Source organism: Salvelinus alpinus, chromosome 28 (assembly GCF_045679555.1).
Source record: "Salvelinus alpinus chromosome 28, SLU_Salpinus.1, whole genome shotgun sequence".
Taxonomy (NCBI): Eukaryota; Metazoa; Chordata; class Actinopteri; order Salmoniformes; family Salmonidae; genus Salvelinus; species Salvelinus alpinus.
The window spans coordinates 28,178,292-28,205,390 of NC_092113.1; the positions used below are offsets into that span (position 1 = coordinate 28,178,292).

General features: G+C 44.6%; 1 protein-coding gene across 2 annotated transcripts in view; it reads left to right on the forward strand.

Annotated features, from left to right (window-relative positions):
- Positions 1 to 27,099, forward strand: part of LOC139557594 (plexin-A2-like) — a 449,982-nt gene that overhangs the window by 271,463 nt on the left and 151,420 nt on the right. For both annotated transcript variants that reach the window (XM_071372601.1, XM_071372600.1), the window contains exon 5: positions 1,996 to 2,096. In XM_071372601.1, the coding sequence (XP_071228702.1) occupies positions 1,996 to 2,096 (101 nt within the window). The remainder of the gene's footprint in view (positions 1 to 1,995; positions 2,097 to 27,099) is intronic.

A 27,099-nucleotide genomic window follows, 5' to 3' on the forward strand; every position in this document is an offset into this window, starting at 1 on the left:
ACGGATCTGGCTGCTCATGGCTGGCTGACGGATCTGGCTGCTCATGGCTGGCTGACGGATCTGGCTGCTCATGGCTGGCTGACTGATCTGGCTGCTCATGGCTGGCTGACTGATCTGGCTGCTCATGGCTGGCTGACGGATCTGGCTGCTCATGGCTGGCTGACGGATCTGGCTGCTCATGGCTGGCTGACGGATCTGGCTGCTCATGGCTGGCTGACGGATCTGGCTGCTCATGGCTGGCTGACGGATATGGCTGATCCTGTCTGGCGGAAGGCTCTTGCTGATCCTGTCTGGCGGAAGGCTCTGGCTGATCCTGTCTGGCGAAGGCTCTGGCTGATCCTGTCTGGCGGAAGGCTCTGGCGGCTCCTGTCTGGCGGAAGGCTCTGGCGGCTCCTGTCTGGCGGACGGCTCTGAAGGCTCATGGCAGACGGGCGGCTTTGCAGGCTCAGTACAGACGGGCGGCTTTGAAGACTCAGTACAGACGGGCAGTTCATTCGGCGCTTGGCAGACGGACAGTTCAGACAGCGTTGGGCAGACGGGCAGTTCAGGCGCCTTTGGGCAGACGGGCAGTTCAAGCGCCGTTGGGCAGACGGGCAGTTCAGGCGCCGTTGGGCAGATGGGCAGTTCAGGCCGGCTGAGACGCACTGTAGGCCTGGTGCGTGGTGCCGGAACTGGAGGTACCGGGCTAAAGACACGCACCTTCAGGCTAGTGCGGGGAGAAGGAACAGGGCATGCTGGACCCTGGGAGCGCACATTAGGCCTAGTGCGTGGTGCCGGAACTGGTGGTACCGGACTGGGGACACGCATCTCAGGGCTACTGCGGGGAGCAGCAACAGGACGCACAGGACTCTGGGGACACACAGGAGGCTCGGTGCATGGTGTAGGCACTGGTGGTAAAGGGCTGGAGACACGCACCATAGGGCTAGTGCGTGGAGGAGGCACTGGTGGTACTGGGTTGGGGCGAGGAGGTGGCGCCGGAAATACCGGACCGTGCAGGCGTACTGGCTCCCTTGAGCACCGAGCCTGCCCAACCTTACCTGGTTGTATGCTCCCCGTCGCCCGACCAGTGCGGGGAGGTGGAATAACCCGCACCGGGCTATGTAGGCGAACCGGGGACACCATGCGTAAGGCTGGTGCCATGTAAACCGGCCCGAGGAGACGCACTGGTGACCAGATGCGTTGGGCCGGCTTCATGACATCCGGCTCAACGCTCAATCTAGCCCGGCCGATACGTGGAGCTGGAATGTACCGAACCGGGCTATGCACGCGTACAGGAGACACCATGCGCTCTACTGCGTAACACGGTATCTGCCCGTACTCTCGCTCTCCACGGTAAGTACAGGGAGTAGGCGCAGGTCTCTTACCTGACTTCGCCACACTCCCTTTAAGGCCCCCCCCAAGAAATTTTTGGGTTGTACTCACGGGCTTCCAGCCTTGCTTCCGTGCTGCCTCCTCATATCGCCTCCTCTCGGCTTTAGCTGCCTCCAGCTCTTCACGAGGGAGGCGATATTCTCCTGGTTGTGCCCAAGGTCCCTTACCATCCAGTATCTCCTCCCATGTCCATGAATCCTGTGTAGGTGGGTCCTGTTGCCGCTTGACACGCCGCTTGGTCCTAGATTGGTGGGTAATTCTGTCACGATCGTCTTCTTGAGAGAGATTGGACCAAGGCGCAGCGTGTGCAAAATACATCTTCTTTATTAAAGAAGAGAGAAAAACCAAGAAACGAACAACTATACACAAACTAACAAAATAACAAACTGACGACCGTGAAGCTATACATATAAATAGTGCTGACACAAACACTACACATAGACAATACAAAAACACATACTACACCATGTCACACCCTGACCTAACTAAAATAATAATGAAAACAAAGATAACTAAGGCCAGGGTGTGACACACTTTGTGAGCCTGATTTAGCCCACTGCAGTAAAATGTTTTAAAATAGTAACTGTATGGTAACCCTGCTGTGTGTGCCTGTGTTTCTTTCAGGTGACACAGGTCCCTATAGAGTCATGTGATCAGTACGGGACGTGTGGAGAGTGCCTGAGCTCCGGTGACCCCCACTGTGGCTGGTGTGTCCTACACAACATGTGAGTATTCACTACACAACCACCACACTTTCACCTCTGAACCCTCATCTCTATGCCCACTGCTCAGTGTACACGTCTACCTGGCTGTTCATTGGCTGACTCAAAGCCCACTGTGACCCTCAGTAACCTTTGCTCTCAGTGACACAGTTAGCTAAACATTCTAACACACATTATGATCAGAGGTGCTTAGAACCTCGTCATCATTTGCTCTAGCATGTTAGTGCCATTAGCCTACAACCCAAAGCAAATGATGTGATGGTTTATGACAGTATGTAAACAAACAATGAATGAAAGGCTACAGAGGCTAACCTGTGTGTATGTGGTGCTTTAAAGTAACTGATGCCTTTCAGCTATAGAACTGGTTCACAGCCAGGTGTCTGTCTCGTGTCTGTCTGTGTGGTGTTGAGTGGCAGTTGGTCTGCTGTGATACAACTGAGATCACAGCTCTGTGAACTCTTATAGAGGAGTCACCACCACACTCTGAGGTCACAGCTCTGTGAACTCTGCTTCAACCACCTATAGAGGAGTCACCACCACACTCTGAGGTCACAGCTCTGTGAACTCTGCTTCAACCACCTATAGAGGAGTCACCACCACACTCTGAGGTCACAGCTCTGTGAACTCTGCTTCAACCACCTATAGAGGAGTCACCACCACACTCTGAGGTCACAGCTCTGTGACCTCTGCTTCACCCACCTATAGAGGAGTCACCACCACACTCTGAGGTCACAGCTCTGTGAACTCTGCTTCAACCACCTATAGAGGAGTCACCACCACACTCTGAGGTCACAGCTCTGTGAACTCTGCTTCAACCACCTATAGAGGAGTCACCACCACACTCTGAGGTCACAGCTCTGTGAACTCTGCTTCAACCACCTATAGAGGAGTCACCACCACACTCTGAGGTCACAGCTCTGTAAACTCTGCTTCAGCCACCTATAGAGGAGTCACCACCACACTCTGAGGTCACAGCTCTGTAAACTCTGCTTCAGCCACCTATAGAGGAGTCACCACCACACTCTGAGGTCACAGCTCTGTAAACTCTGCTTCAGCCACCTATAGAGGAGTCACCACCACACTCTGAGGTCACAGCTCTGTAAACTCTGCTTCAGCCACCTATAGAGGAGTCACCACCACACTCTGAGGTCACAGCTCTGTAAACTCTGCTTCACCCACCTATAGAGGAGTCACCACCACACTCTGAGGTCACAGCTCTGTAAACTCTGCTTCAGCCACCTATAGAGGAGTCACCACCACACTCTGAGGTCACAGCTCTGTAAACTCTGCTTCACCCACCTATAGAGGAGTCACCACCACACTCTGAGGTCACAGCTCTGTAAACTCTGCTTCACCCACCTATAGAGGAGTCACCACCACACTCTGAGGTCACAGCTCTGTAAACTCTGCTTCAGCCACCTATAGAGGAGTCACCACCACACTCTGAGGTCACAGCTCTGTAAACTCTGCTTCAGCCACCTATAGAGGAGTCACCACCACACTCTGAGGTCACAGCTCTGTAAACTCTGCTTCACCCACCTATAGAGGAGTCACCACCACACTCTGAGGTCACAGCTCTGTAAACTCTGCTTCAACCACCTATAGAGGAGTCACCACCACACTCTGAGGTCACAGCTCTGTAAACTCTGCTTCACCCACCTATAGAGGAGTCACCACCACACTCTGAGGTCACAGCTCTGTAAACTCTGCTTCAGCCACCTATAGAGGAGTCACCACCACACTCTGAGGTCACAGCTCTGTAAACTCTGCTTCACCCACCTATAGAGGAGTCACCACCACACTCTGAGGTCACAGCTCTGTAAACTCTGCTTCAGCCACCTATAGAGGAGTCACCACCACACTCTGAGGTCACAGCTCTGTAAACTCTGCTTCACCCACCTATAGAGGAGTCACCACCACACTCTGAGGTCACAGCTCTGTAAACTCTGCTTCACCCACCTATAGAGGAGTCGCTACAGTGCTCTGAGCCATAGAAGCCAAGAGGGACATCTGCTGGTGATTGCTGTTACTGCAAGACCATTTATAACTCAAGACAGCACAGACTCAGAGAGAGAGAGAGAGAGAGGGAGAGGTCACGGTCAGATGAGCTCCTGCATTTTTCAGCATTTTCTTTAAAAAAGATACATTTAGAGTTAGATAAACTTGGATTTTTTGTCAGGAACACATACAGGATGCTACCCTCTACAACATAACCCTCACTTCAAATCAAAACTCAAAACCTACAACCTTATTTTGGACGGAATTACGGAATCACCTGAAAATTTCACAAATACCAAGGATTATACAGCAAATCCTCTGGAAAACAACAGAAACCTGAAAACACCACCCAACCTGGAACTGAGTGAGTAATGTTTAGTCTGAAACTATATTCTATTTCCAAAAGCCAAGAAGAAAAATACATGACATTACTTTATAAGGACTGAATGGTAACATAATTCTGCCAAGCTTGATACAAATTCAACTAGCACTTAAGTGTCAAGTGAGAGGTGTCAAAGCCCATTAGCCCAACAATGGCAGGAGAGTCGAATAGTCTACCCCAACCAAATGGAGAGGCCTTAGAAGCTGCCTCCCGCTGTTCAGAGGTAATTAAAATACAGTACCCTGGGATTGCAAAGAATGATAAGGCAAGAAAAGATCACAAAATGAAGCTCCTTATGGAAAATCAAGAGACACTTTTTGCTGACTATTACAAAAATGGGAACATCAGCAACCTTATCTTCCACACAAACCATCCAGTGGCATGGCACAGTGCTATATTAGCACACTACCCCTCTGTTAAGAGAGGGGGGATTAACGAGGGGTGGAAACTCAGGATACTTGACAACGAGGACTCTGAGTCAGCTAATATAAATCTATATAAGTCTGGAACAGTATTGGTACAGGGCAATCACAAACAGTTTCAGCTGGACTTTCATCTAATCAAAGAATTAGCCCAGCAGGAGAAGCTCTCCCTTGATAAAGATACCCCCACCCAAAGCGGGTCAGACCAGACGTCTTCATCATATAATCACACAGACGAGCAACCCTCAGCAGACAGTCTACCTCCCAGTACAGAGTACTTCTCCCTCATTGAAATGAAGGATAAATTCACCCAGCTGGAGGTAAGGCAGGTGGAGCTGGAACAGCAGGTGATCACACTCCAGTCAGCACAGACCCAGACAACAGTCCAGCACAACAACACCCCCTTAACCAGACCTGGAGAGCTGGAGGTGGAGAAAGACATATCTGCACTATGGACAGTGGTGAGACAACATCAACAGGAGAAAGAGCAGAAGCAGGAGCAGAACAGAGCACTAGAGGAGAGGATCAGACTACAGGAGGAGAGGGAGAGGGGGATGGAGGAGAGGATCAGACTGCTGGAGGAGAGGTTGAGGGGGATGGCATGTGACAGAGAACAACCCACTAGGGAGGTGGTCATCCCCACAGAGACGCCAGCAGAACAGCCCACCTCAGCACCGGACAAAAGTCTCGACACCACAGCAGAACAGTCCACACCAGACCCTGACCATAGAAACGACATCACAACAGAACAGACAAAAGAAAAACCCCAAGCCCAGCAGCTCTCACCCCCCCTGAGCACCCCCCCTGTCAGCCACCCTGATAGCCCTCCTGACAACCCCCCCAGACCCACTGAGGACAAACACAAGACACAGATTGTCCTTCTTATGGACTCAAATGGGAAATATATAGAAGAAAAAAAACTTTTTCCCAAACACAGTGTGTCTAAACTCTGGTGTCCAAACACCCAGCGCGCCCTAGACCTTCTGTCTGAGGACAAACTAGGCTCACCTAGCCACATAATAATACACACAGGCACAAACGACCTGAGAGCACAGCAGGAAAGGGTGGCCACAGCACTGAAGGGAGTGATTGAAAAAGCTTCTTCTACTTTCCCCAACGCACAAGTGGTTATCTCCACCCTGCTACCACGAAAAGACTTCCACCCTGCTACAATACAGCGGGTAAACGCAAGCATTTCCCGTGACTGTGCCTCAAAACCAAATGTTTTCCTGGCCCACCACTCCACCCTGGACTTGAACAGCCTCTATGACCAGGTCCACCTCTACAAGGCAGCAGTGCCCACCTTTGCCCGGACTCTAAAGGACATCGCTCTCAAACGCAGCCCCAACACTTCACACAGGAGCAACAGATCAATAGACACCCCACCCAGACCAGCGAGACACCCTCCAAGACCTTCAGGACCCCCCCCCTGGACCTCCACATAGAGGACCCACGCCAAGAGTACCTACATCCAGACCACAGCACCCCCAGACACACCCCCACCCCAACCAATCAACACCCCCCCACATCAACCATGCCCACACCCAATTTAGGCCCCTCAGATCAGACCCATGCCACTCCTGCCCACCCCATGCACCCCACCCCCGCAAAGAGGGCATCAACATGGAAGTCACACATACGCCCAGGTAGTGAGCGGGCAAACAGGCCCAACCCCCACTCTTACACTCGCCCAAGCCAACGGCATGTACCAGATGCTCAGCAGGCTCTGCTCACACTTACTGGCCTGAGGCCAAACCACACGGCCAACAACATTGGACACTTCATGGAACAAAAAGCCTTCACTATATCATCCTGGAATATCCAAGGCCTGAGGTCATCTGCCTTTGGCCTAAAGAGCAGGAACCCGGACTTCACCAAAGAAATCGGTAATGCAGACATTGTCATCCTGCAAGAAACCTGGTACAGAGGAGACGGACCCACTGGTTGCCCTCTAGGTTACAGAGAACTGGTAGTCCCATCCACCAAACTACCAGGTGTGAAACAGGGAAGGGACTCAGGGGGAATGCTAATTTGGTATAGAGCAGACCTAACTCACTCCATTAAATTAATCAAAACAGGAACATTTTACATTTGGCTAGAAATTCAAAAGGAAATTATCTTAACAGAGAAAAATGTCCTCCTGTGTGCTACCTATATCCCCCCACTAGAATCCCCATACTTTAATGAAGACAGCTTCTCCATCCTGAATGAGGAAATCAATCATTTCCAGGCCCAGGGACATGTATTAGTCTGTGGCGACCTAAATGCCAGAACTGGACAAGAACCTGACACCCTCAGCACACAGGGGGACAAACACCTACCTGGAGGTGACAGCATTCCCTCCCCCATATGCCCCCCTAGGCACAACTATGACAACATAACCAACAAAAACGGGTCACAACTCCTGCAGCTCTGTCGCACGCTGGGTATGTACATAGTCAATGGTAGGCTTCGAGGGGACTCCTATGGTAGGTTCACCTATAGCTCATCTCTTGGCAGTAGCACTGTAGACTACTTTATCACTGACCTCAACCCAGAGTCTCTCAGAGCGTTCACAGTCAGCCCACTGACACCCCTATCAGACCACAGCAAAATCACAGTCTACTTGAACAGAGCAATACTCAATCATGAGGCATCAAAGCCAAAGGAACTGAGTAACATTAAGAAATGCTATAGATGGAAGGAATGCAGTTTGGAAACCTACCAAAAAACAATTAGACAACAGCAAATTCAATCCCTTTTAGACAACTTCCTGGGTAAAACGTTCCACTGCAATAGTGAAGGTGTAAACTTGGCAGTAGAAAATCTTAACAGTATATTTGACCTCTCCGCTTCCCTATCAAACCTAAAAATCTCAAATAGAAAACCGAAGAAAATGAACAACAATGACAAATGGTTTGATGACGAATGCAAAAATCTAAGAAATAAATTGAGAAACCTGTCCAACCAAAAACATAGAGACCCGGAAAACCTGAGTCTACGCCTTCACTATGGTGAATCACTAAAACAATACAGAAATACACTACGGAAAAAGAAGGAACAGCACGTCAGAAATCAGCTCAATGTAATTGAACAATCCATAGACTCTAACCACTTCTGGGAAAATTGGAAAACACTAAACAAACAACAACACGAAGAACTATCTATCCAAAATGGAGATGTATGGGTAAACCACTTCTCCAATCTTTTTGGCTCTATAACAAAGAATAAAGAGCAAAAACATATACATGATCAAATACAAATCCTTGAATCAACTATTAAAGACTACCAGAACCGACTGGATTCTCCAATTACCTTGAACGAGTTACAGGACAAAATAAAAACCCTCCAACCCAAAAAGGCCTGTGGTGTTGATGGTATCCTTAATGAAATGATCAAATATACAGACAACAAATTCCAATTGGCTATACTAAAACTCTTTAACATCGTCCTTAGCTCTGGCATCTTCCCCAATATTTGGAACCAAGGACTGATCACCCCAATCCACAAAAGTGGAGACAAATTTGACCCCAATAACTACCGTGGAATATGCGTCAACAGTAACCTTGGGAAAATACTCTGCATTATCATTAACAGCAGACTCGTACATTTCCTCAATGAAAACAATGTACTGAGCAAATGTCAAATTGGCTTTTTACCAAATTACCGTACAACAGACCATGTATTCACCCTACACACCCTAATTGACAACCAAACAAACCAAAACAAAGGCAAAGTCTTCTCATGCTTTGTTGATTTCAAAAAAGCCTTCGACTCAATTTGGCATGAGGGTCTGCTATACAAATTGATGGAAAGTGGTGTTGGGGGAAAAACATACGACATTATAAAATCCATGTACACAAACAACAAGTGCGCGGTTAAAATTGGCAAAAAACACACACATTTCTTCACACAGGGTCGTGGGCTGAGACAGGGATGCAGCTTAAGCCCCACCCTCTTCAACATATATATCAACGAATTGGCGAGGGCATTAGAACAGTCTGCAGCACCTGGCCTCACCCTACTAGAATCCGAAGTCAAATGTCTACTGTTTGCTGATGATCTGGTGCTTCTGTCACCAACCAAGGAGGGCCTACAGCAGCACCTAGATCTTCTGCACAGATTCTGTCAGACCTGGGCCCTGACAGTAAATCTCAGTAAGACCAAAATAATGGTGTTCCAAAAAAGGTCCAGTTGCCAGGACCACAAATTCCATCTAGACACCGTTGCCCTAGAGCACACAAAAAACTATACATACCTCGGCCTAAACCTCAGCACCACAGGTAACTTCCACAAAGCTGTGAACGATCTGAGAGACAAGGCAAGAAGGGCATTCTATGCCATCAAAAGGAACATAAATTTCAACATACCAATTAGGATCTGGCTAAAAATACTTGAATCAGTCATAGAGCCCATTGCCCTTTATGGTTGTGAGGTCTGGGGTCCGCTCACCAACCAAGATTTCACAAAATGGGACAAACACCAAATTGAGACTCTGCATGCAGAATTCTGCAAAAATATCCTCCGTGTACAACGTAGAACACCAAATAATGCATGCAGAGCAGAATTAGGCCGATACCCACTAATTATCAAAATCCAGAAAAGAGCCGTTAAATTCTACAACCACCTAAAAGGAAGCGATTCCCAAACCTTCCATAACAAAGCCATCACCTACAGAGAGATGAACCTGGAGAAGAGTCCCCTAAGCAAGCTGGTCCTGAGGCTCTGTTCACAAACACAAACACACCCCACAGAGCCCCAGGACAGCAGCACAATTAGACCCAACCAAATCATGAGAAAACAAAAAGATAATTACTTGACACATTGGAAAGAATTAACAAAAAAACAGAGCAAACTAGAATGCTATTTGGCCCTAAACAGAGAGTACACAGTGGCAGAATACCTGACCACTGTGACTGACCCAAACTTAAGGAAAGCTTTGACTATGTACAGACTCAGTGAGCATAGCCTTGCTATTGAGAAAGGCCGCCGTAGGCAGACATGGCTCTCAAGAGAAGACAGGCTATGTGCACACTGCCCACAAAATGAGGTGGAAACTGAGCTGCACTTCCTAACCTCCTGCCCAATGTATGACCATATTAGAGACACATATTTCCCTCAGATTACACAGATCCACAAAGAATTCGAAACCAAATCCAATTATGATAAACTCCCATATCTACTGGGTGAAATTCCACAGTGTGCCATCACAGCAGCAAGATTTGTGACCTGTTGCCACAAGAAAAGGGCAACCAGTGAAGAACAAACACCATTGTAAATACAACCCATATTTATGTTTATTTATTTTAACTTGTGTGCTTTAACCATTTGTACATTGCTACAACACTGTATATATATATAATATGACACTTGTAATGTCTTTATTGCTTTGAAACTTCTGTATGTGTAATGTTTACTGTTAATTTGTATTGTTTATTTCACTTTTGTATATTATCTACCTCACTTGCTTTGGCAATGTTTACACATGTTTCCCATGCCAATAAAGCCCCTTGAATTGAATTGAATTGAGAGACAGAGAGACAGAGAGAGAGAGAGAGAGAGAGAGAGACAGAGAGAGACAGAGAGAGAGAGAGAGAGAGAGAGAGAGACAGAGAGAGACAGAGAGACAGAGAGAGAGAGAGAGAGAGACAGAGAGACAGAGAGAGGGAGACAGAGAGAGAGAGAGAGACAGAGAGACAGACAGAGAGAGGAAGTCGGAGAGAGGGAGAGACTGAGTGATAGTGAAAAGCAGTGCTGGTATTTTTCCAGATACATGTCAGACTTAGTGATGAAAGCGAATAAATGGAGTTGAAGTGGCTGTGGTTAGATGGATTGAGCGGAGGAGTGGTGTTCTCTCTCTCTCTCTTCTTTCTATCCTGTATTTGATGCATAGCCCTTCTAATCACAGACCACACTGTGAAGAAGAAGCTATAGCTGAATGTGTGTGTCAGAGCCGCTAGCTGCAATCATCATTATCGTAATGGCAGCCCCTGTAAAGTGCACTTAAAGTCATTTACATCACTCCAATGCTGGGACAGGATAAATAATTGCCTGGCGACAAGATAATTCAGCATTTGCTCTCCTCCTTGCAGGGATGCAGGCAGGGTGTTCTGGGGCGACAGTAACACCCTCTATTATTTTGGGTTAGCATACCTTCACTGAGATCATTTAGCAGGCCATGAGAATTAACCTCAGTGGGTTCAGTGGGCTCGGATTGTAATCTCACTCATTCCTCTATAGACTGGGGACTGCTGATAATCCTGCTCACTCTGTGTTGTGTAACTGTTTATCCTGATGATGCTGAGATGATGCTGGGAGGGAGATGGTGGATTTTAGCCTTGTGACTGAGAGGGCAGCTGGGCAGGACTCAGAAGCAGTTGTTTTTGTGGTGTTATGGTGTGTGTGTGTGCGTGCGTGTGTGTATACTGCATCTGGGGTGAAGAGGTCAGGCCCTGGTATCACGTCAGATCACCATCTGCTGTCTAACACTACGGTGGCCCACTTCCTGCCCAGTCTATTCTGCCCTGCTTCCTGCCCTGATCCCTGCCCTACTCTACCCTGCTCCCTGCCCTGCTCCCTGCCCTACTCTACCCTGCTCTCTGCCCTACTCTACCCTGCTCCCTGCCCTACTCTACCCTGCTCCCTGCCCTACTCTACCCTGCTCCCTGCTCTACTCTACCCTGCTCCCTGCCCTACTCTACCCTGCTCCCTGCCCTGCTCCCTGCCCTACTCTACCCTGCTCCCTGCCCTGCTCCCTGCCCTACTCTACCCTGCTCCCTGCCCTGATCCCTGCCCTACTCTACCCTGGTCCCTGCCCTACTCTACCCTGCTCCCTGCCCTACTCTACCCTGCTCCCTGCCCTACTCTACCCTGCTCCCTGCCCTACTCCCTGCCCTACTCTACCCTGCTCCCTGCCCTGATCCCTGCCCTACTCTACCCTGCTCCCTGCCCTACTCTACCCTGCTCCCTGCCCTACTCTACATTGCTCCCTGCCCTACTCTACACTGCTCCCTGCCCTACTCTACCCTGCTCCCTACTCTACCCTGCTCCCTGCCCTGATCCCTGCCCTACTCTACCCTGCTCCCTGCCCTACTCTACATTGCTCCCTGCCCTACTCTACACTGCTCCCTGCCCTACTCTACCCTGCTCCCTGCCCTGCCCTACTCTACCCTGCTTCCTGCCCTACTCGACCCTGCTCCCTGCCCTGCCCTACCCTGCCCTGCTCTCTGCCCTGCTCCCTGCCCTGCTTGACCCTGCTTCCTGCCCTACTCGACCCTGCTCCCTGCCCTGCCCTGCCCTACCCTGATCCCTGCCCTATTCTGTCCTGCTCTCTACCCTGCTCCCTGCCCTGCCCTACTCTACCCTGCTCCCTGCCCTGCCCTACCCTGCTCCCTGCCCTACTCTGCCCTACAGTGACTTACGAAAGTATTCACCCCCCTTGGCATTTTTCCTATTTTGTTGCCTTACAACCTGGAAATAAAATTTCTTTTTTGGAGGGGTTTGTATCATTTGATTTACACAACATGCCTACCACTTTGAAGATGCAAAATATTTTTTCTTATGAACAAAGAAATAAGACAAAAAAACAGAAAACTGAGCGTGCATAACTATTCACCCCCCAAGTCAATACTTTGTAGAGCCACCTTTTGCAGCAATTACAGCTGCAAGTCTCTTGGGGTATGTCTCTATCAGCTTGGCATATCTAGCCACTGGGATTTTTGCCCATTCTTCAAGGCAAAACTGCTCCAGCTCCTTCAAGTTGGATGGGTTCCGCTGGTGTACAGCAATCTTTAAGTCATACCACAGATTCTCAATTGGATTGAGATCTGGGCTTTGACTAGGCCTTTCCAAGACATTTAAATGTTTCCCCTTAGTGTTGCTTTAGCAGTATGCTTAGGGTCATTGTCCTGCTGGAAGGTGAATCTCCATCCCAGTCTCAAATCTCTGGAAGACTGAAACAGGTTTCCCTCAAGAATTTCTCTGTATTTAGTGCCATCCATCATTCCTTCAATTCTGACCAGTTTCCCAGTCCCTGCCGATGAAAAACATCCCCACAGCATGATGCTGCCACCACCATGGGGATGGTGTTCTCGGGGTGATGAGAGGTGTTGGTTTGTGCCAGACAGCGTTTCCCTTGGTGGCCATAAAGCTCAATTTTAGTCTCATCTGACCGGAGTACCTTCTTCCATATGTTTGGGGAGTCTTCCACATCCTCCTTGCCTGGTCTGTGAGTTTTGGTGGGCGGCCCTCTCTTGGCAGGTTTGTTGTGGTGCCATATTCTTGCCATTTTTTTATAATGGATTTATTGATGCTCCGTGGGATGTTCAAAGTACTGTACTTATCCACAACTTTGTCCATGACCTGTTTGGAGAGCTCCTTGGTCTTCATGGTGCCGCTTTCTTGGTGGTGCCCCTTGCATAGTGGTGCTGCAGACTCTGGGACCTTTCAGAACAGGTGTATATATATACTGAGATCATGTGACAGATCATGTGACACTTATATTGCACACAGGTGGACTTTATTTAACTAATTATGTGACTTCTGAAGGTAATTGGTTGCACCAGATCTTATTTAGGGGCTTCATAGCAAAGGGGCTAAATACATATGCACGCACCACTTTTCATTTTTTTTTTTTTTTTATCGTTATTTTTTTCATTTCACTTCACCAATTTGGACTACAAATTACAGGTTTTAATGCAACAAAATAGGAAAAACGCCAAGGAATACTTATGAATACTTTTTGCAAGGCACTGTACTCCCTGGTCCCTGCCCTACTTTACTCTGCCCTGCCCTGCTCCCTGCCCTGCCCTACTCTACCCAGCTCCCTGCCCTGCACTACTCTACCCAGCTCCCTGCCCTGCCCTACTCTGCCCTGCTCCCTGCCCTACTCTGCCGTGCTCACTGCCCTGCTCTGCTCCCTGACCTACTCTGCCCTGATCGCTGCCCTGCCTTGTGAAAAGCTGTCGCTGGAGCTAATCCCAGTCTGTCTTTGACCCAGCGCTATATGGGTGTCGAGCCCCTGTCAGCCCCGCTTTATCTACTAGACATAGACACTGTGAAGTGAAATGCTGAGTTAGTAATGCAGTGCTTGTCGTGGAAAATCATTTTCAAATACAACGCTTACCAGAACTTTTAAAATCAAACATGCTCTTTATTACAACTGTACAGCCCACTGGCATGTCCCTGCGGAACACACCCCGCGGAACACACACCGCTTCCCAACCCCGGTTCCAACATTTATACATAAATAGCATATGGGTCCACCCCATATGCAAATAAGCATACTTCCCCTAATTCTTCCTGCCATCATTATCTTTTTAGTTCAGGCTTCCTGCTTGTTCACGCCTACTAACGCCCATTATCTGCTTTCAGTTAAATTATAATAGTGGCCAGACCCATGCTTGTCTTAAAAATAATCTATGTCCATCTACCCTCTAGGCCTATGACTCAACCCTGTATTTAATTCAATGCCCCAGCATGTTCTCTGGTATGTCCTTATTGGAATTGGCAGACTCTATGTCTCTTCTTATCATTAGTGTCCAGTTGCCTTAAGCATATTTCTCTGGTATGTGTGCTTTTAGTGGAATGTGTAGACTATAAGTCTAGTGTGTCCAATTGTTTTAGGTGCCCATGTGTCTGGTCAGTCTGTCAGCACAATGGAGAAAATAAGAGGGCCAGAACGTCTCTTAGTATATCTCCATTACCACAGTCTCATGATCAACGTGAACATGTGGTTCGTTACTTTAATGTTCAGCTGTCTTATGTCTTTATATGTTATCCATGTGTCTTATGTTACTACTACAATCCCCCCTCTGGGGCTATTTAGCCACATAAATGATACAAATAAGACTTTGGGATAGTAAATGAAAATACCTATGATAAACAAGAAAATACAAAAAATAAAAACAAAGTGAAGCATATAAACCAACTAGACCAAACATCTCCAATGTGAAATAGGAGTAAAAGATCCAATCAGAAACATTAAAGAAAACCAACTAGACCAAACATCTCCAATATTCATAAGAGTAAAAGATCAAATTTGGTATAAAAATATAAGGATAAAATATTACATATTTGATGAAGCATGAGCGTGTAGGTAAATAGCCTTGCCTGAGGTTATCTCAGTTATGTGAAAATCAAAATAATACAAAAGTAATAATAATAATAAAATAAAAGACCTACATGCAGTTACAAAAGAAAATTGACACAACATCATTCTAAATTTAAGCATTTCAACATGATCCTCCTTGCAGACATGAATTTAACTGCTGTCTGAACCACAATTGACTTTACCAGGGGTATAACACAGCAAAATGCAATACCCAAAGCCAACAACCCTCCTCCCAACATGATGGTCATCCTAGCAAACATGACACAAACTCCACCCTTCTCCACTAAGAGCCAATTAAGTATAGTTAATGAATCCCTGTTGATTATATCATATATAATTAATCCATTCTAAGTTCATATTTGGTGTTATCCACAGAAATATAGATTCAAATCCTGATTTAACCTCCTCTCTGGCCTTGAAATCCCTAAGTAGACCTCTAAGCAGTCCAATTGCATTAAGATATACCTCAGGATCCTTATCATAAACCCTTTTAACTCTAGGTTTTAACATAGTCATCATGGAGTGATTCAATAATAGTAACCTATTTAATTGCTCTAACTAAGGCACAAAGACCAATCCATCCATCAGGCAATACATTCAACAGTTAGTTTTTTTCCACACATCCAGAAACTATCAGCAATACCTCTGTCTTGATTTTTCAACATATTAAGAGATGGCGCAACCTGAGTTATGTGACCACACAACCCTTTATCATTATTTTTACGAACTCCCACATTCTCTTAACACCCCAATAGTATCACATTCTACAGTGGTGTTTCCTACATCAATTCCTTCGGTGTCATGGCTGTAAAAACATTCATATTTTCCTTTAACCACGGTACCTCTGTCTAATTGAGGTACATTTAATTCAGTTCTAATATTATAGGCAACACAATCATTGTCTCCCAGCATGGTCTCATTCAACATAGTTTTACCCCTAGTACTTACCCAGAACAATCCTACATTTTATGTCACACAAGGGAATAGAATATTTTCTATTGGTACAATAGTCATTTTTACAACTTACACAGTTTTTACATGATGCTGGTTCACACTATTAAAAGATCAGACAAAGGTGATTTTCTTCACAAAATACAATTGTCCATTCTGTGTCTGTTTGCCATATACTTAGCCCATTCGTATCACTCCTTCTTCACTACTTCTTCTCATGTAGTGTCCCTGAGTGGTTCTGATTCTGATATATCTAATTCTGTTGCTTTTTCAATGTTCTTATCTTGAGGTAGATCATTAGAGTTTATCAGAAAGTTTCAAATATCAGTAAAAACTCTCCTGACTGATGTCTCAGGTTGCTTTGTTGGCACGGTGGTCTACTTGGTAAGGGCAGTCGATGTCATCTAGTGGTAGCTACTGTGGTCGTCACAGCAGCCGCCACCCTTGTTGTTGTCACAGGTTCTTCCTGTTCAGGTGCAGGGGTAGGTCTTCACCTTCCACTGGTTCAATCTTGTTCATGATGAGCACCTACTCGTCTTTTTCTTTGATTCATGTCAGGTCACATCCTTTCGGGTCCCAAACGACTTCTCCCTTTGTTTGGTGATGTGTCCATCCACAGAGTGCAATCTCCGATAAGGGTTTGATCCTTATGATTGAGATAGACTTCAGTTCTCCTGCTTCTGTTATTCATTGAGGTGGAACATAGATTCTAACCTTGTCAGTCTTTTTGGATTGTTCGGCTGATTTCATTCTTCTCTTCCTGCTCCCACCATACATCTTGATTGTGCATTAGTCTGTTGTTTCTATACTAGCATTCACTGTTGCTTCTGTTATGTCAATGTCATTATTCTTTTGTTGTTCTAACATCAATTGTCTGTAAAGGAGGCCATTCAAAAGTTTAAAAGTCAATTGTGGGGTAATCCCCATTTTCTTCAGCTTGCGGGACTTTTCCTCCTCTTTCTTCACCTGAAGCTCCCTCCTCAGGCCGGACTTAGCTTCCATCTGGAAGGGTTTCAATTTTAGGAAAGAAACGTTCTTATTCTGTTCCTTGTGAGGCCTCTCCTCCTCTTCTGGGTGCATTAGTCGGTGCACGTGTCATATTTTGGCTTTCACTTGATTTACTGTTTTCTTGGCTCCTCCCTGGCATCTCAATCGTTTCCGCTGCTCCTGCTCCCTCCAGGCTCCCTCCTGGTGAATCAGCATCCTCAGTGTCCTCATCTCTATGTGGTTGTATCCTTCTCTCTGTTGGGACTCAGCTGCAGTGGTTCAGATGGTACCACGTCTGGCTTCTTTTTCACTTGGACGGCCGTTCTTGTTGCTTTGGCCACCTCATAGGGTCCATCTCTCCTCGGTTGATCCCACTTCCTCCGGATCCCTCCAACGTGGACTAGATCTCCTGGTACCACTGAGAGAGGTCCTTCTGGTCCCCTTTGGATCATCAGACGCAGAACCTCTCATCCTGGTTCAGGTTTCTGCCTACTTTCTGTGAAGCATTCATACTTAGAGACTTATGGCCTCTGTTCTAAGATTGCACCATACATCCTCTTACTTCCATCACTCATCACACAACAAACAGACATTCCAGCTGAAGCTGGCGAACCCCTCTCCTTCTGGTTTCCTAAACATAAGACTTGGAAAACAACAGACAAAACATAACAGCATTGACAATGTTATGTGTTATGCATAAATATATTCATGCAAACTGAAATCTGAGACCATGACAATTCCCACTCTCTCTTTACCTGACTCTATGCCTCCAGGATACTTTTCTGCTGGACTCCACAAAAATAAAAGCCCTAAAAAGCTTCCTCATGCTTCCACCCAGTCTTCCCCTTTCGGCCACAGGTTCTGAGAGGTGTTCCCAAATCATGTCATTTTTACTTAGTTTCCCATCTACTCCATTTCAACTGATAATCATGTGCATAACCTACAATTAACATTCTCTCTTCTTGAATTAATTCAACACTGTATATGCTTTCATATCAATCCCTTTAACATGTTTGTTTAGAGTATAATATCCTATCATCCATTCTCTTTCACATGATGTATTAAAAATAAAACAAGTAGCCTCCAAACTCAACCCAGTATGTCTATAGTGGAATCTAATCTCTCTCTCTTTCTCTCTCTGATTCCACATCCTCTGTCATGGTGTTTTCAAGCTCACCCATTATTCAGCTGGACCTTACTTCTCGTGAGACTTATGCACCCACCAAAGAGAGACATAAAGAACTTTACCACTGCAGTGTTGTAAGAAGTATACCACCAGCCTGGTGTATCTTGATGTACACTCAGTCTCCAGAATGCAGCCCAAGCCCTTCCATTTCTGGCTGTTTTTTCCTGAGGACATACACACTAACACATGGGTTATTTCCTGACAACATTAGCAAGATCACTAAATCTTAATTTTTAATAACAGCCCTATGTAACCATTCTGCCTCAAATACCTGGCCTCCTGCCACAGAAATATTCAATGATAATCAAATGATGTTCCCTACATCAACTGCTGTAAAATAACATGTAATCAGTCAAGCGTCTTCCAGTTGGAAGAATATCCAATCCTAACAAAACTATGTCATAAGTTTCTTAAACTTTTGCTCTAATGTTCAAAATGCCACCACTTATTCTTTTTACCATATCTTTAGATATGTGAATTGTTCTATTTACTTTTAGAATTGTCCCTATATTTTACACAGCCAGCTGTCTTTCCTTTTCTGTGAATTATCTCTATTTTTATACATATTTCTAGAAATAACACCCCTTTACTACCATTACCTTCATTTATAAGTCCCCTAACCCATAACTGCCATTGTTTGATACATACTTAAAACATCCTTAAGTCAATTTATATATCATTTATATCAGTCCCTCCTCAGGAACATATACACAACCTTATGTTCCTCAAAACAAAAATAAATTGACCAAACGAGAAAAAGAGAAAAAAAATAAAAATACAATTATAATAATTGCACATTTGCAATATTACCACTATTTGTAATGTAATGGAAAACGTCCATCCGTTTCATTCTATGCCAATGTTATTGTTGGTCTCTGTCTTCTTCATCCTTGGGTATCATTGCACAACAGAATACCTTTTTATTCCATTATTTTATAAAAGTTTTATCATTACAATTCCAATGATATTATAAAACAAAATAAACAAAAAACCTTATCTAATCTTCTGTAAGTTGTCAACCTCCTTGTCTCAGGAGTATTTTCCAGAGCGGCCCTAGGCCTATTAAATTTAAACAGTGCTATATCTAAATAACTAAACAGTTATTATTGAAATACTTTTCCCAATCCAATATTCAGGATAACAGTCCTTAGTGTTTACTTTAACTCAAATTTGACCTTATCTATTCAATACACAACATCCCTTTAATAATTAACATTTATACTAAACACTTTAATTACCAGTACCATCTATTTTCCCAATAGCCCTTGTCTCAGTTTCTCTTATGAATGGCCTGATAATAAAAAAATCAGTACCCCAATAACTTTAAGTCATTATTCTCCCAACAAATATAATGTAATTTCAGCATGTCTTTTTTTTAGATACAGTTCACAGGTCATCAGACACAGTTGTCCCTCACTGTTCAGTCGGTTAGGGTGGGTTTGATCTCCACACCCACTTGTGGTGATATTCTCTCCCATGCCTTAAAGCATTCTGACGTCACCTTCTTATGATAACTCCCTTATTCCACCAGTGTTCTCTCAGATGAATTACAGATGATGTAGTTATCAACAAAACCCTTACAGAAACCCACACTCCAATAAACCCTGTTAGAATAACTTTCAACACTTTTTATATGCATAATGAACAAAACACATTTGTGTATTCCCCCAAAGACCATAACCCCAAAGAACTGATAGTTTTACCTATGAACCCATGTTATATCGAAAATAAAAATTAAAATAAACCTATTCGAATAACTTATTCAATTTAAGGGTACAACTCTTCATAATTTTCCCAGGGACATAATAGATTTTCAAAGTAATTATACAGTTTGAATAGAGTCTGGTGTCTTAAACATTTTATAAGTATATCCCACCTGTTCCAACAATTTCTAGTAAAAGGTGATCAGTCTTTCACAAGAAATTCCTAGGATTCAGGGCATTTTGAGACCATTAATATGTTTCCACTCCCCCTTTCTTTAGGAGCAACTTAAATACATTTTTCAAAAACATGTTCATCCTTTTGCATACCCAAGTTGAAACTGAATTGGAAAAAACCCTTCCAATATATCTACTAATGCATATTCATTCCCAGTACATGGTGTACTCACTAGTGAATCATAAGCCAATAATCGCAAAGGGACTGGACTCACTCATCCAGAACTCCATGTTTTAGCCTTATCCAGATATTTTTATTTTTAAAGCGGCTGACTTTAATTAACTGCTTTCCACAGTAATGCAGTCTCCAATGACATTGTTGACCAGAGAAGATTAAAAAACCCTTTTTGTCCCTTATTCTTTCTGGAAAAGAAAGTGTACATATTGTTAATATTCACAACGTTACCTTTTAGTCAGCAAACCAATAATTTTACTTATCCATAGATTTTATTCTAAAGCGTCTTTAACAGTTCCAGAGAATTGTGGTATAGAATGTCTAACAATTAAAATTCCATCGTTATTTTACTAGATGTCAAACGTGATCTAATACTTCTTCTTGACCACATATAAACTGTAATCTCTATGAAACACTCATTGTTCGCTCAGAGACTATACACCGACAAGTAAAAAATTCCATTCTCACTAACCTCAAACCAATTAGTTGTTTGTTATTTTGACAAGGAAATAAACTCTTGTATAGCGGCATTTCCTACTACCGCACTAAGTTCTAATGTCACATTACACTACCCGACATACCTATATCCAGAACAGAGAGCTATTTTCTTATTGGTTCTTAGATCTTGTCAATAGTTCTGCCAATCACCCGCACGTCTGCGAGGACTAGAGGAACCACACACACAACCTCATCGCAATGTATTTTCTGATGATAGAATGTTGACATCAGAACGCCTACAAATCGAGCTTCACATTTTGGTCCCATGCGACTATTTATTTATTTATTTTTCCTAAATACTCCCATGTATTTCTACACCTTTTATTTACTATTTTTCCGAGGTAGAGCCAATCTCCTTTCCAATTAATAATTCATTTGTCACATCACTTAATTTCTTTTATCGAAGCCTACTCTATACAGTACATACATTATTTCTGAATACTACAGATTACTTAATGTCTTATTCTAGTACTTCAAATATCACTGTTTTTTTCCCTTTACAGATATCATTATTTATTCATTTGGTTTGTTGTTACAGTTCTAATCAATTTTTAAGATTACATTTACGTTACATTTAAGTCATTTAGCAGATGCTCTTATCCAGAGCGACTTACAAATTGGAAAGTTCATACATATTCATCCTGGTCCCCCTGTGGGAATTGAACACTCAACCCAGGCGTTTGTAAGCACCATGCTCTACCAACTGAGCCACACAGGTCCACTGCCCGTTCCATTAAGATCTCTATCTAACGTCTTACTTTTACCTTTAGTTATTTATTTTGTCTATACTTTCTTACCTCTTCTCTATATTCTTATTGTTTCATTGTCTTTTATCCCATTTTACTGTTTAATTCCTGATTCACGGTTTTAGTGAAACCAACCTCTCATATTCTGGTCTCTGTCCTTCAGGCTATTTTTAGACCGTAGCTTCTGTAGACACAGAGTGATCGACGGCCTGTTTTTTCCTCTTCCTTTGTTACACCGTTCGTGAATCCTTAATCTGTCCTGAATTTCACTATTTATCACTATTTATCTTAACTAACCTAGATTCGTTTTTAACTTTATAGTACAATTTCATTTTATCAACGATTCTACTTTCTGTTTTGTTACCACACTGTTCTATTCATATTATACTATTCGGTTAACTCCTCTTTAATTATTTTTATTCATTATTTATTTTGATACCTTTTTAGTAATTTTACTATGGTCGCTTACTACTTTATCACATCAGTGTTTTTATCCTTGCTTATAACTTATTTTACTTCGATGTTTCTTAACTTCTTTCCCTCTGCCTAATAGCAGTTAACGACACCCTTCATCAACTCTACTCTGTCACAGGAGAGCTGCGCGCCCCCTCTCCTGGACGTTCTGCCTACACACACACACAACTTGTCTTTCCTTATTGACTTAATTCACTTCCACCTACATAAGCCTAGACTTCTACAATATGACGAGACTACTGTCTAATCGGATCAGCTTGTCTTCATATTCTATTCAACCCCCAATACTTATCTTTTCTTCTATTATTAGAGTAGTATTGTGGCGTGACCTACTGAATTACCAAACCCTGGTAGCTAGACAGAGCGGTTTTTTATTCGCAGGATTTCTTTTGCATTTGAACGCCGCACAATCGGGCCAACGTTTTTCCTGCACCTACTACTTCACTCATACAGTCCTCCTTTCAGAGCGGAAACTATGAATATTTATTTAACTACTGATTTATGTTTTGACCGTATAAGTTACTTTTGCAGTTGAACGCCGCACAATCGGGCCAACGTTTTCCTACAACCTACTGATTTATGCTTTGACCGTATAAGTTACTTTTGCAGTTGAACGCCGCACAATCGGGCTAACGTTTTCCTACAACCTACTGATTTATGCTTTGACCGTATAAGCTACTTTTGCAGTTGAACGTCGCACAATCGGGCCAACGTTTTCCTACAACCTACTGATTTATGCTTTGACCGTATCAGCTACTAGTTGTAGCCCTGCGCCTGAGCCCAGCCGCTCAACTAGAGAGTACAAACAGTTGCGCCGATCAGCCCACACAAGGCTGCTCAAAATGAATGGTCCGACGAGAGGGGCAGTCCGAATCACACACACCCGACACGAGTCGCCCGCTCAGGTTGACTGAGGTGTGTTTACGCACATCCCAAAACAGATCCTGATACGGTCGAACCCGGCCAAGCAGAATCAGACGGAACAACTCCCCCAATCAAACCAGACACATGAACCTGTCTCGAGCAGTCCAACCAGAACAAATGCCCGCTCCCCCCAGCCAAACACCCGACACAATCAAAGTTCACAGTTCCAGTTCACTCAATCTCTAGACATGCGCATTCATACAAAACCCAAACTCACACATGCATGCACATTTATTTGAATTAAAAAGTTCTTTCGTTTTTATCGTTTTTAGGAAATTTGAGAGAGAGACCTACATGACATTCCTCCCGCTGAGACAGGACTCTGAAGCAATCTACACAAACATTTCAACTATTGTAAGAACTTGCTTACCGTATATAGTTGGGTGGCCACCTCTGTTTGTTTAGATTGTCCAAAGAACCCGTCAGCCAAGAACATCTCCGTCCCTGTCACTCCTGGACCAGCTCGCCAATTCTGTCGTGGAAAATCATTTTCAAATACAACGCTTACCAGAACTTTTAAAATCAAACATGCTCTTTATTACAACTGTACAGCCCACTGGCATGTCCCCGCGGAACACACCCCGCGGAACACACACCGCTTCCCAACCCCGGTTCCAACATTTATACATAAATAGCATATGGGTCCACCCCATATGCAAATAAGCATACTTCCCCTAATTCTTCCTGCCATCATTATCTTTTTAGTTCAGGCTTCCTGCTTGTTCACGCCTACTAACGCCCATTATCTGCTTTCAGTTAAATTATAATAGTGGCCAGACCCATGCTTGTCTTAAAAATAATCTATGTCCATCTACCCTCTAGGCCTATGACTCAACCCTGTATTTAATTCAATGCCCCAGCATGTTCTCTGGTATGTCCTTATTGGAATTGGCAGACTCTATGTCTCTTCTTATCATTAGTGTCCAGTTGCCTTAAGCATATTTCTCTGGTATGTGTGCTTTTAGTGGAATGTGTAGACTATAAGTCTAGTGTGTCCAATTGTTTTAGGTGCCCATGTGTCTGGTCAGTCTGTCAGCACAATGGAGAAAATAAGAGGGCCAGAACGTCTCTTAGTATATCTCCATTACCACAGTCTCATGATCAACGTGAACATGTGGTTCGTTACTTTAATGTTCAGCTGTCTTATGTCTTTATATGTTATCCATGTGTCTTATGTTACTACTACATGCTCAGTGAGAGAGGTTGTTGTTTAGTCTGATAATGCATCTTATAGGGTCTGTTGACCAGAAGAGGCTGTTGATTCAGGGTGGAGGCTCTTGTTGAAACCTGCTGTAGATGAATGCATCTGTTTCCCCCCTTTCTGCATCATTCACCCTCCACCTCCTTCAACTAAACAGCATCTGAGTACTATGGCTTCATCCTCCACAGCTGTGACTGCCTGGCCACCATGGACACTTTCTTCCCCAAATCAATGTTGACTTAATGAAATTAGCCCTCCTTCTTCTCTCCAATGTTTGCTCCTTTTCCCCTGAAGGCGGTTGTCTGTCTGTGCCACCATGGAGCTCGGCTCAGCTAGGGTAGAGATGTACTGGCTCTTATTAGGATGCTCTCTCTCTCTCTCTCTGTCTCTCTCTCTCTTCTCTCATCCTCACTCTCTCATCCTCACTGTCTCGCTCTCTATCTCTCTCTCTCTCTCTGAGGGTGGCCTCTCTCTCTCTCTTTCCTCTCTGTAATCAGCTCTCCCAGACACTCAATTAGTTGGCTTGCCACACATAAACCACGGAGCGCTTTGACCAACCATCTCTCTCTCTCTCTCTGTCTCTTCTTTTCTTCTCTTCCAAACACACAGTTTTTTCCTCTAGTCTTTATACTATATGTTTTGCCACCATTGAAGCTCTGCATGTTAAGGTGGGAAATCAGGAACATGGCTGCACATTAGGCAGCTCTAGTGATGAGGACAGACTAGAGAGGCAGGCAGGGCTGGCCAGGAGAGGAGTATCTTCTTTCACTTCTTTCTTTCTTCTGTCCTGCCTTCTTTCTTCCACACTGGCCCGAGACTCCACACACAATGCTTTTGTTGCCAGCAGCTGTTACAGACAGTATGGACCCATTGAAAGCTTCAAGAATGGGGGGGGGGGAGTGAAAAAATGAGAGAGAGAGATAGAGAGAGCATTTGATGTCATATTCTCAGGTCCACAAAGTGAGCAGTGTTTTGATTGCAGTTCAAAGGAACATCATCATCTCAAGCGCTCTTCAGCTCTGACCGGCCCTGAATGGACCAACAGCTGTTGGTTAACTGGCGGTCTGCTCTGACCGGCCCTGAATGGACCAACAGCTGTTGGTTAACTGGCGGTCTGCTCTGACCGGCCCTGAATGGACCAACAGCTGTTGGTTAACTGGCGGTCTGCTCTGACCGGCCCTGAATGGACCAACAGCTGTTGGTTAACTGGCGGTCTGCTCTGACCGGCCCTGAATGGACCAACAGCTGTTGGTTAACTGGCGGTCTGCTCTGACCATGGTCTTAACCACTCAGAGCAGTAAACGGTCTAGTGCAGTGTCACTCTATTCCCTGCAACCCCTGCACGATTACCTACCTAATCACTCTGAAGATGCTTTACCTTCTCAATGTTAACCACATTACAAGGGGGGGTTGATGATCAGATTTGTCAGGATTATAGTTTGGGTTTGATCCAAAGAGGAGATGTGTAGGGTGAGGAGGGGTCACCCAGAATGAAAGCATGTCACTTCCGATGGACGGCCACATACTAATACTGGGTGGCAGGTAGCTTAGTGGTTAGCGCGATGGGCCAGTAACCTGAGAGGTCACTGGTTCAAATACCTGAGCCGACAAGGTGAAAAACTGTCGATGTGCCTTTGGGCAAGGTACTTACTTCAAGGGTGCTGTACTACTATGGCTGACCCTGTAAAACAACACATTTCACTGTACATATCTGGTGTATGTGAAAATATAACATATTTTATTTTGGGGGGTGACTTTAAAGTAGCAGGGGAGACTAGTTAGAGGAGAATAGTGAAATGAACATACAGTAACACAACATTATGTACAATTAATAAAAATATAAACGCAAGATGTAAAGTGTTGGTCCCATGGTTCATGAGCTGAAATAAAAGATCCATGAAATTCTCCACACGCACAAAAAGCTTATTTCTTCAAAAAAAATCACAAATTTGTTTACGTCCCTGTTAGTGAGCATTTCTCCTTTGCCAATATAATCCATCCACCTGACAGGTGTGGCATACCAAGAAGCTAATTAAACAGCATGATCATTACACAGGTGCACCTTGTGCTGGGGCAATGAAAGGCCACTCTAAAATGTGCATTTTTGTTACACAACACAATGCCACAGATGTCTCAAGTTTTGAGGGAGCATGCAATTGGCATGCTGACTGCAGGAAGGTCCAACAGAGCTGTTGCCAGGAAATGTAATGTTCATTTCTCTACCATAAGCCATCTCCAACGTCATTTTATAGAATTTGGCAGTATGTCACAACCGTAGACCATGTGTAACCACGCCAGCCCAGGACCTCCATATCCGTCTTCTTCAACTGTGGGATCGCGTGTATGGCGTCGTGTGGACAAGCGGTTTGCTGATGTCAACGTTGTGAACAGAGTGCCCCATGGTGGCGGTGGGATTATGGTATAAGCTACGGACAACGAACACAATTGCATTTTGTCAATGGCAATTTAAATGAATATACAGAGATACCGTGACGAGTTCCTGAGGCCCATTGTCGTGCCATTCATCTGCCGCACTCAATGAATGTTTTAGCATGATAACGCACGGCCTCATGTCGCAAGGAACGGTACACAATTCCTGGAAGCTGAAAATGTCCCAGTTCTTCTATGGCCTGCATACTCACCAGACATGTCACCCATTGAGCTTGCTAGGGATGCTCTGGATCGACGTGTACGACAGCATGTTCCAGTTCCCGCCAATATCCAGCAACTAAGCACAGCCATTGAAGAAGAGGGGGACAACATTCCACAGGCCACAATCAACAGCTTGATCAACTCTATGCGAAGGAGATGTGTTGTGCTGCATGAGGCAAATGGTGGTCACACCAGATACTGACTGGTTTTCTGATACACACCCCTACTTTTTCATTAAGGTGTCTGTGACCAACAGATGCATATCTGTATTCCCAGTCATGTGAAATCCATAGATTAAGGCCTAATGAATTTGTTTCAATTGACTAATTTCCTTATATGAACTGTAACTCAGTAAAATCTTTGAAATTGTTGCATGTTGTGTT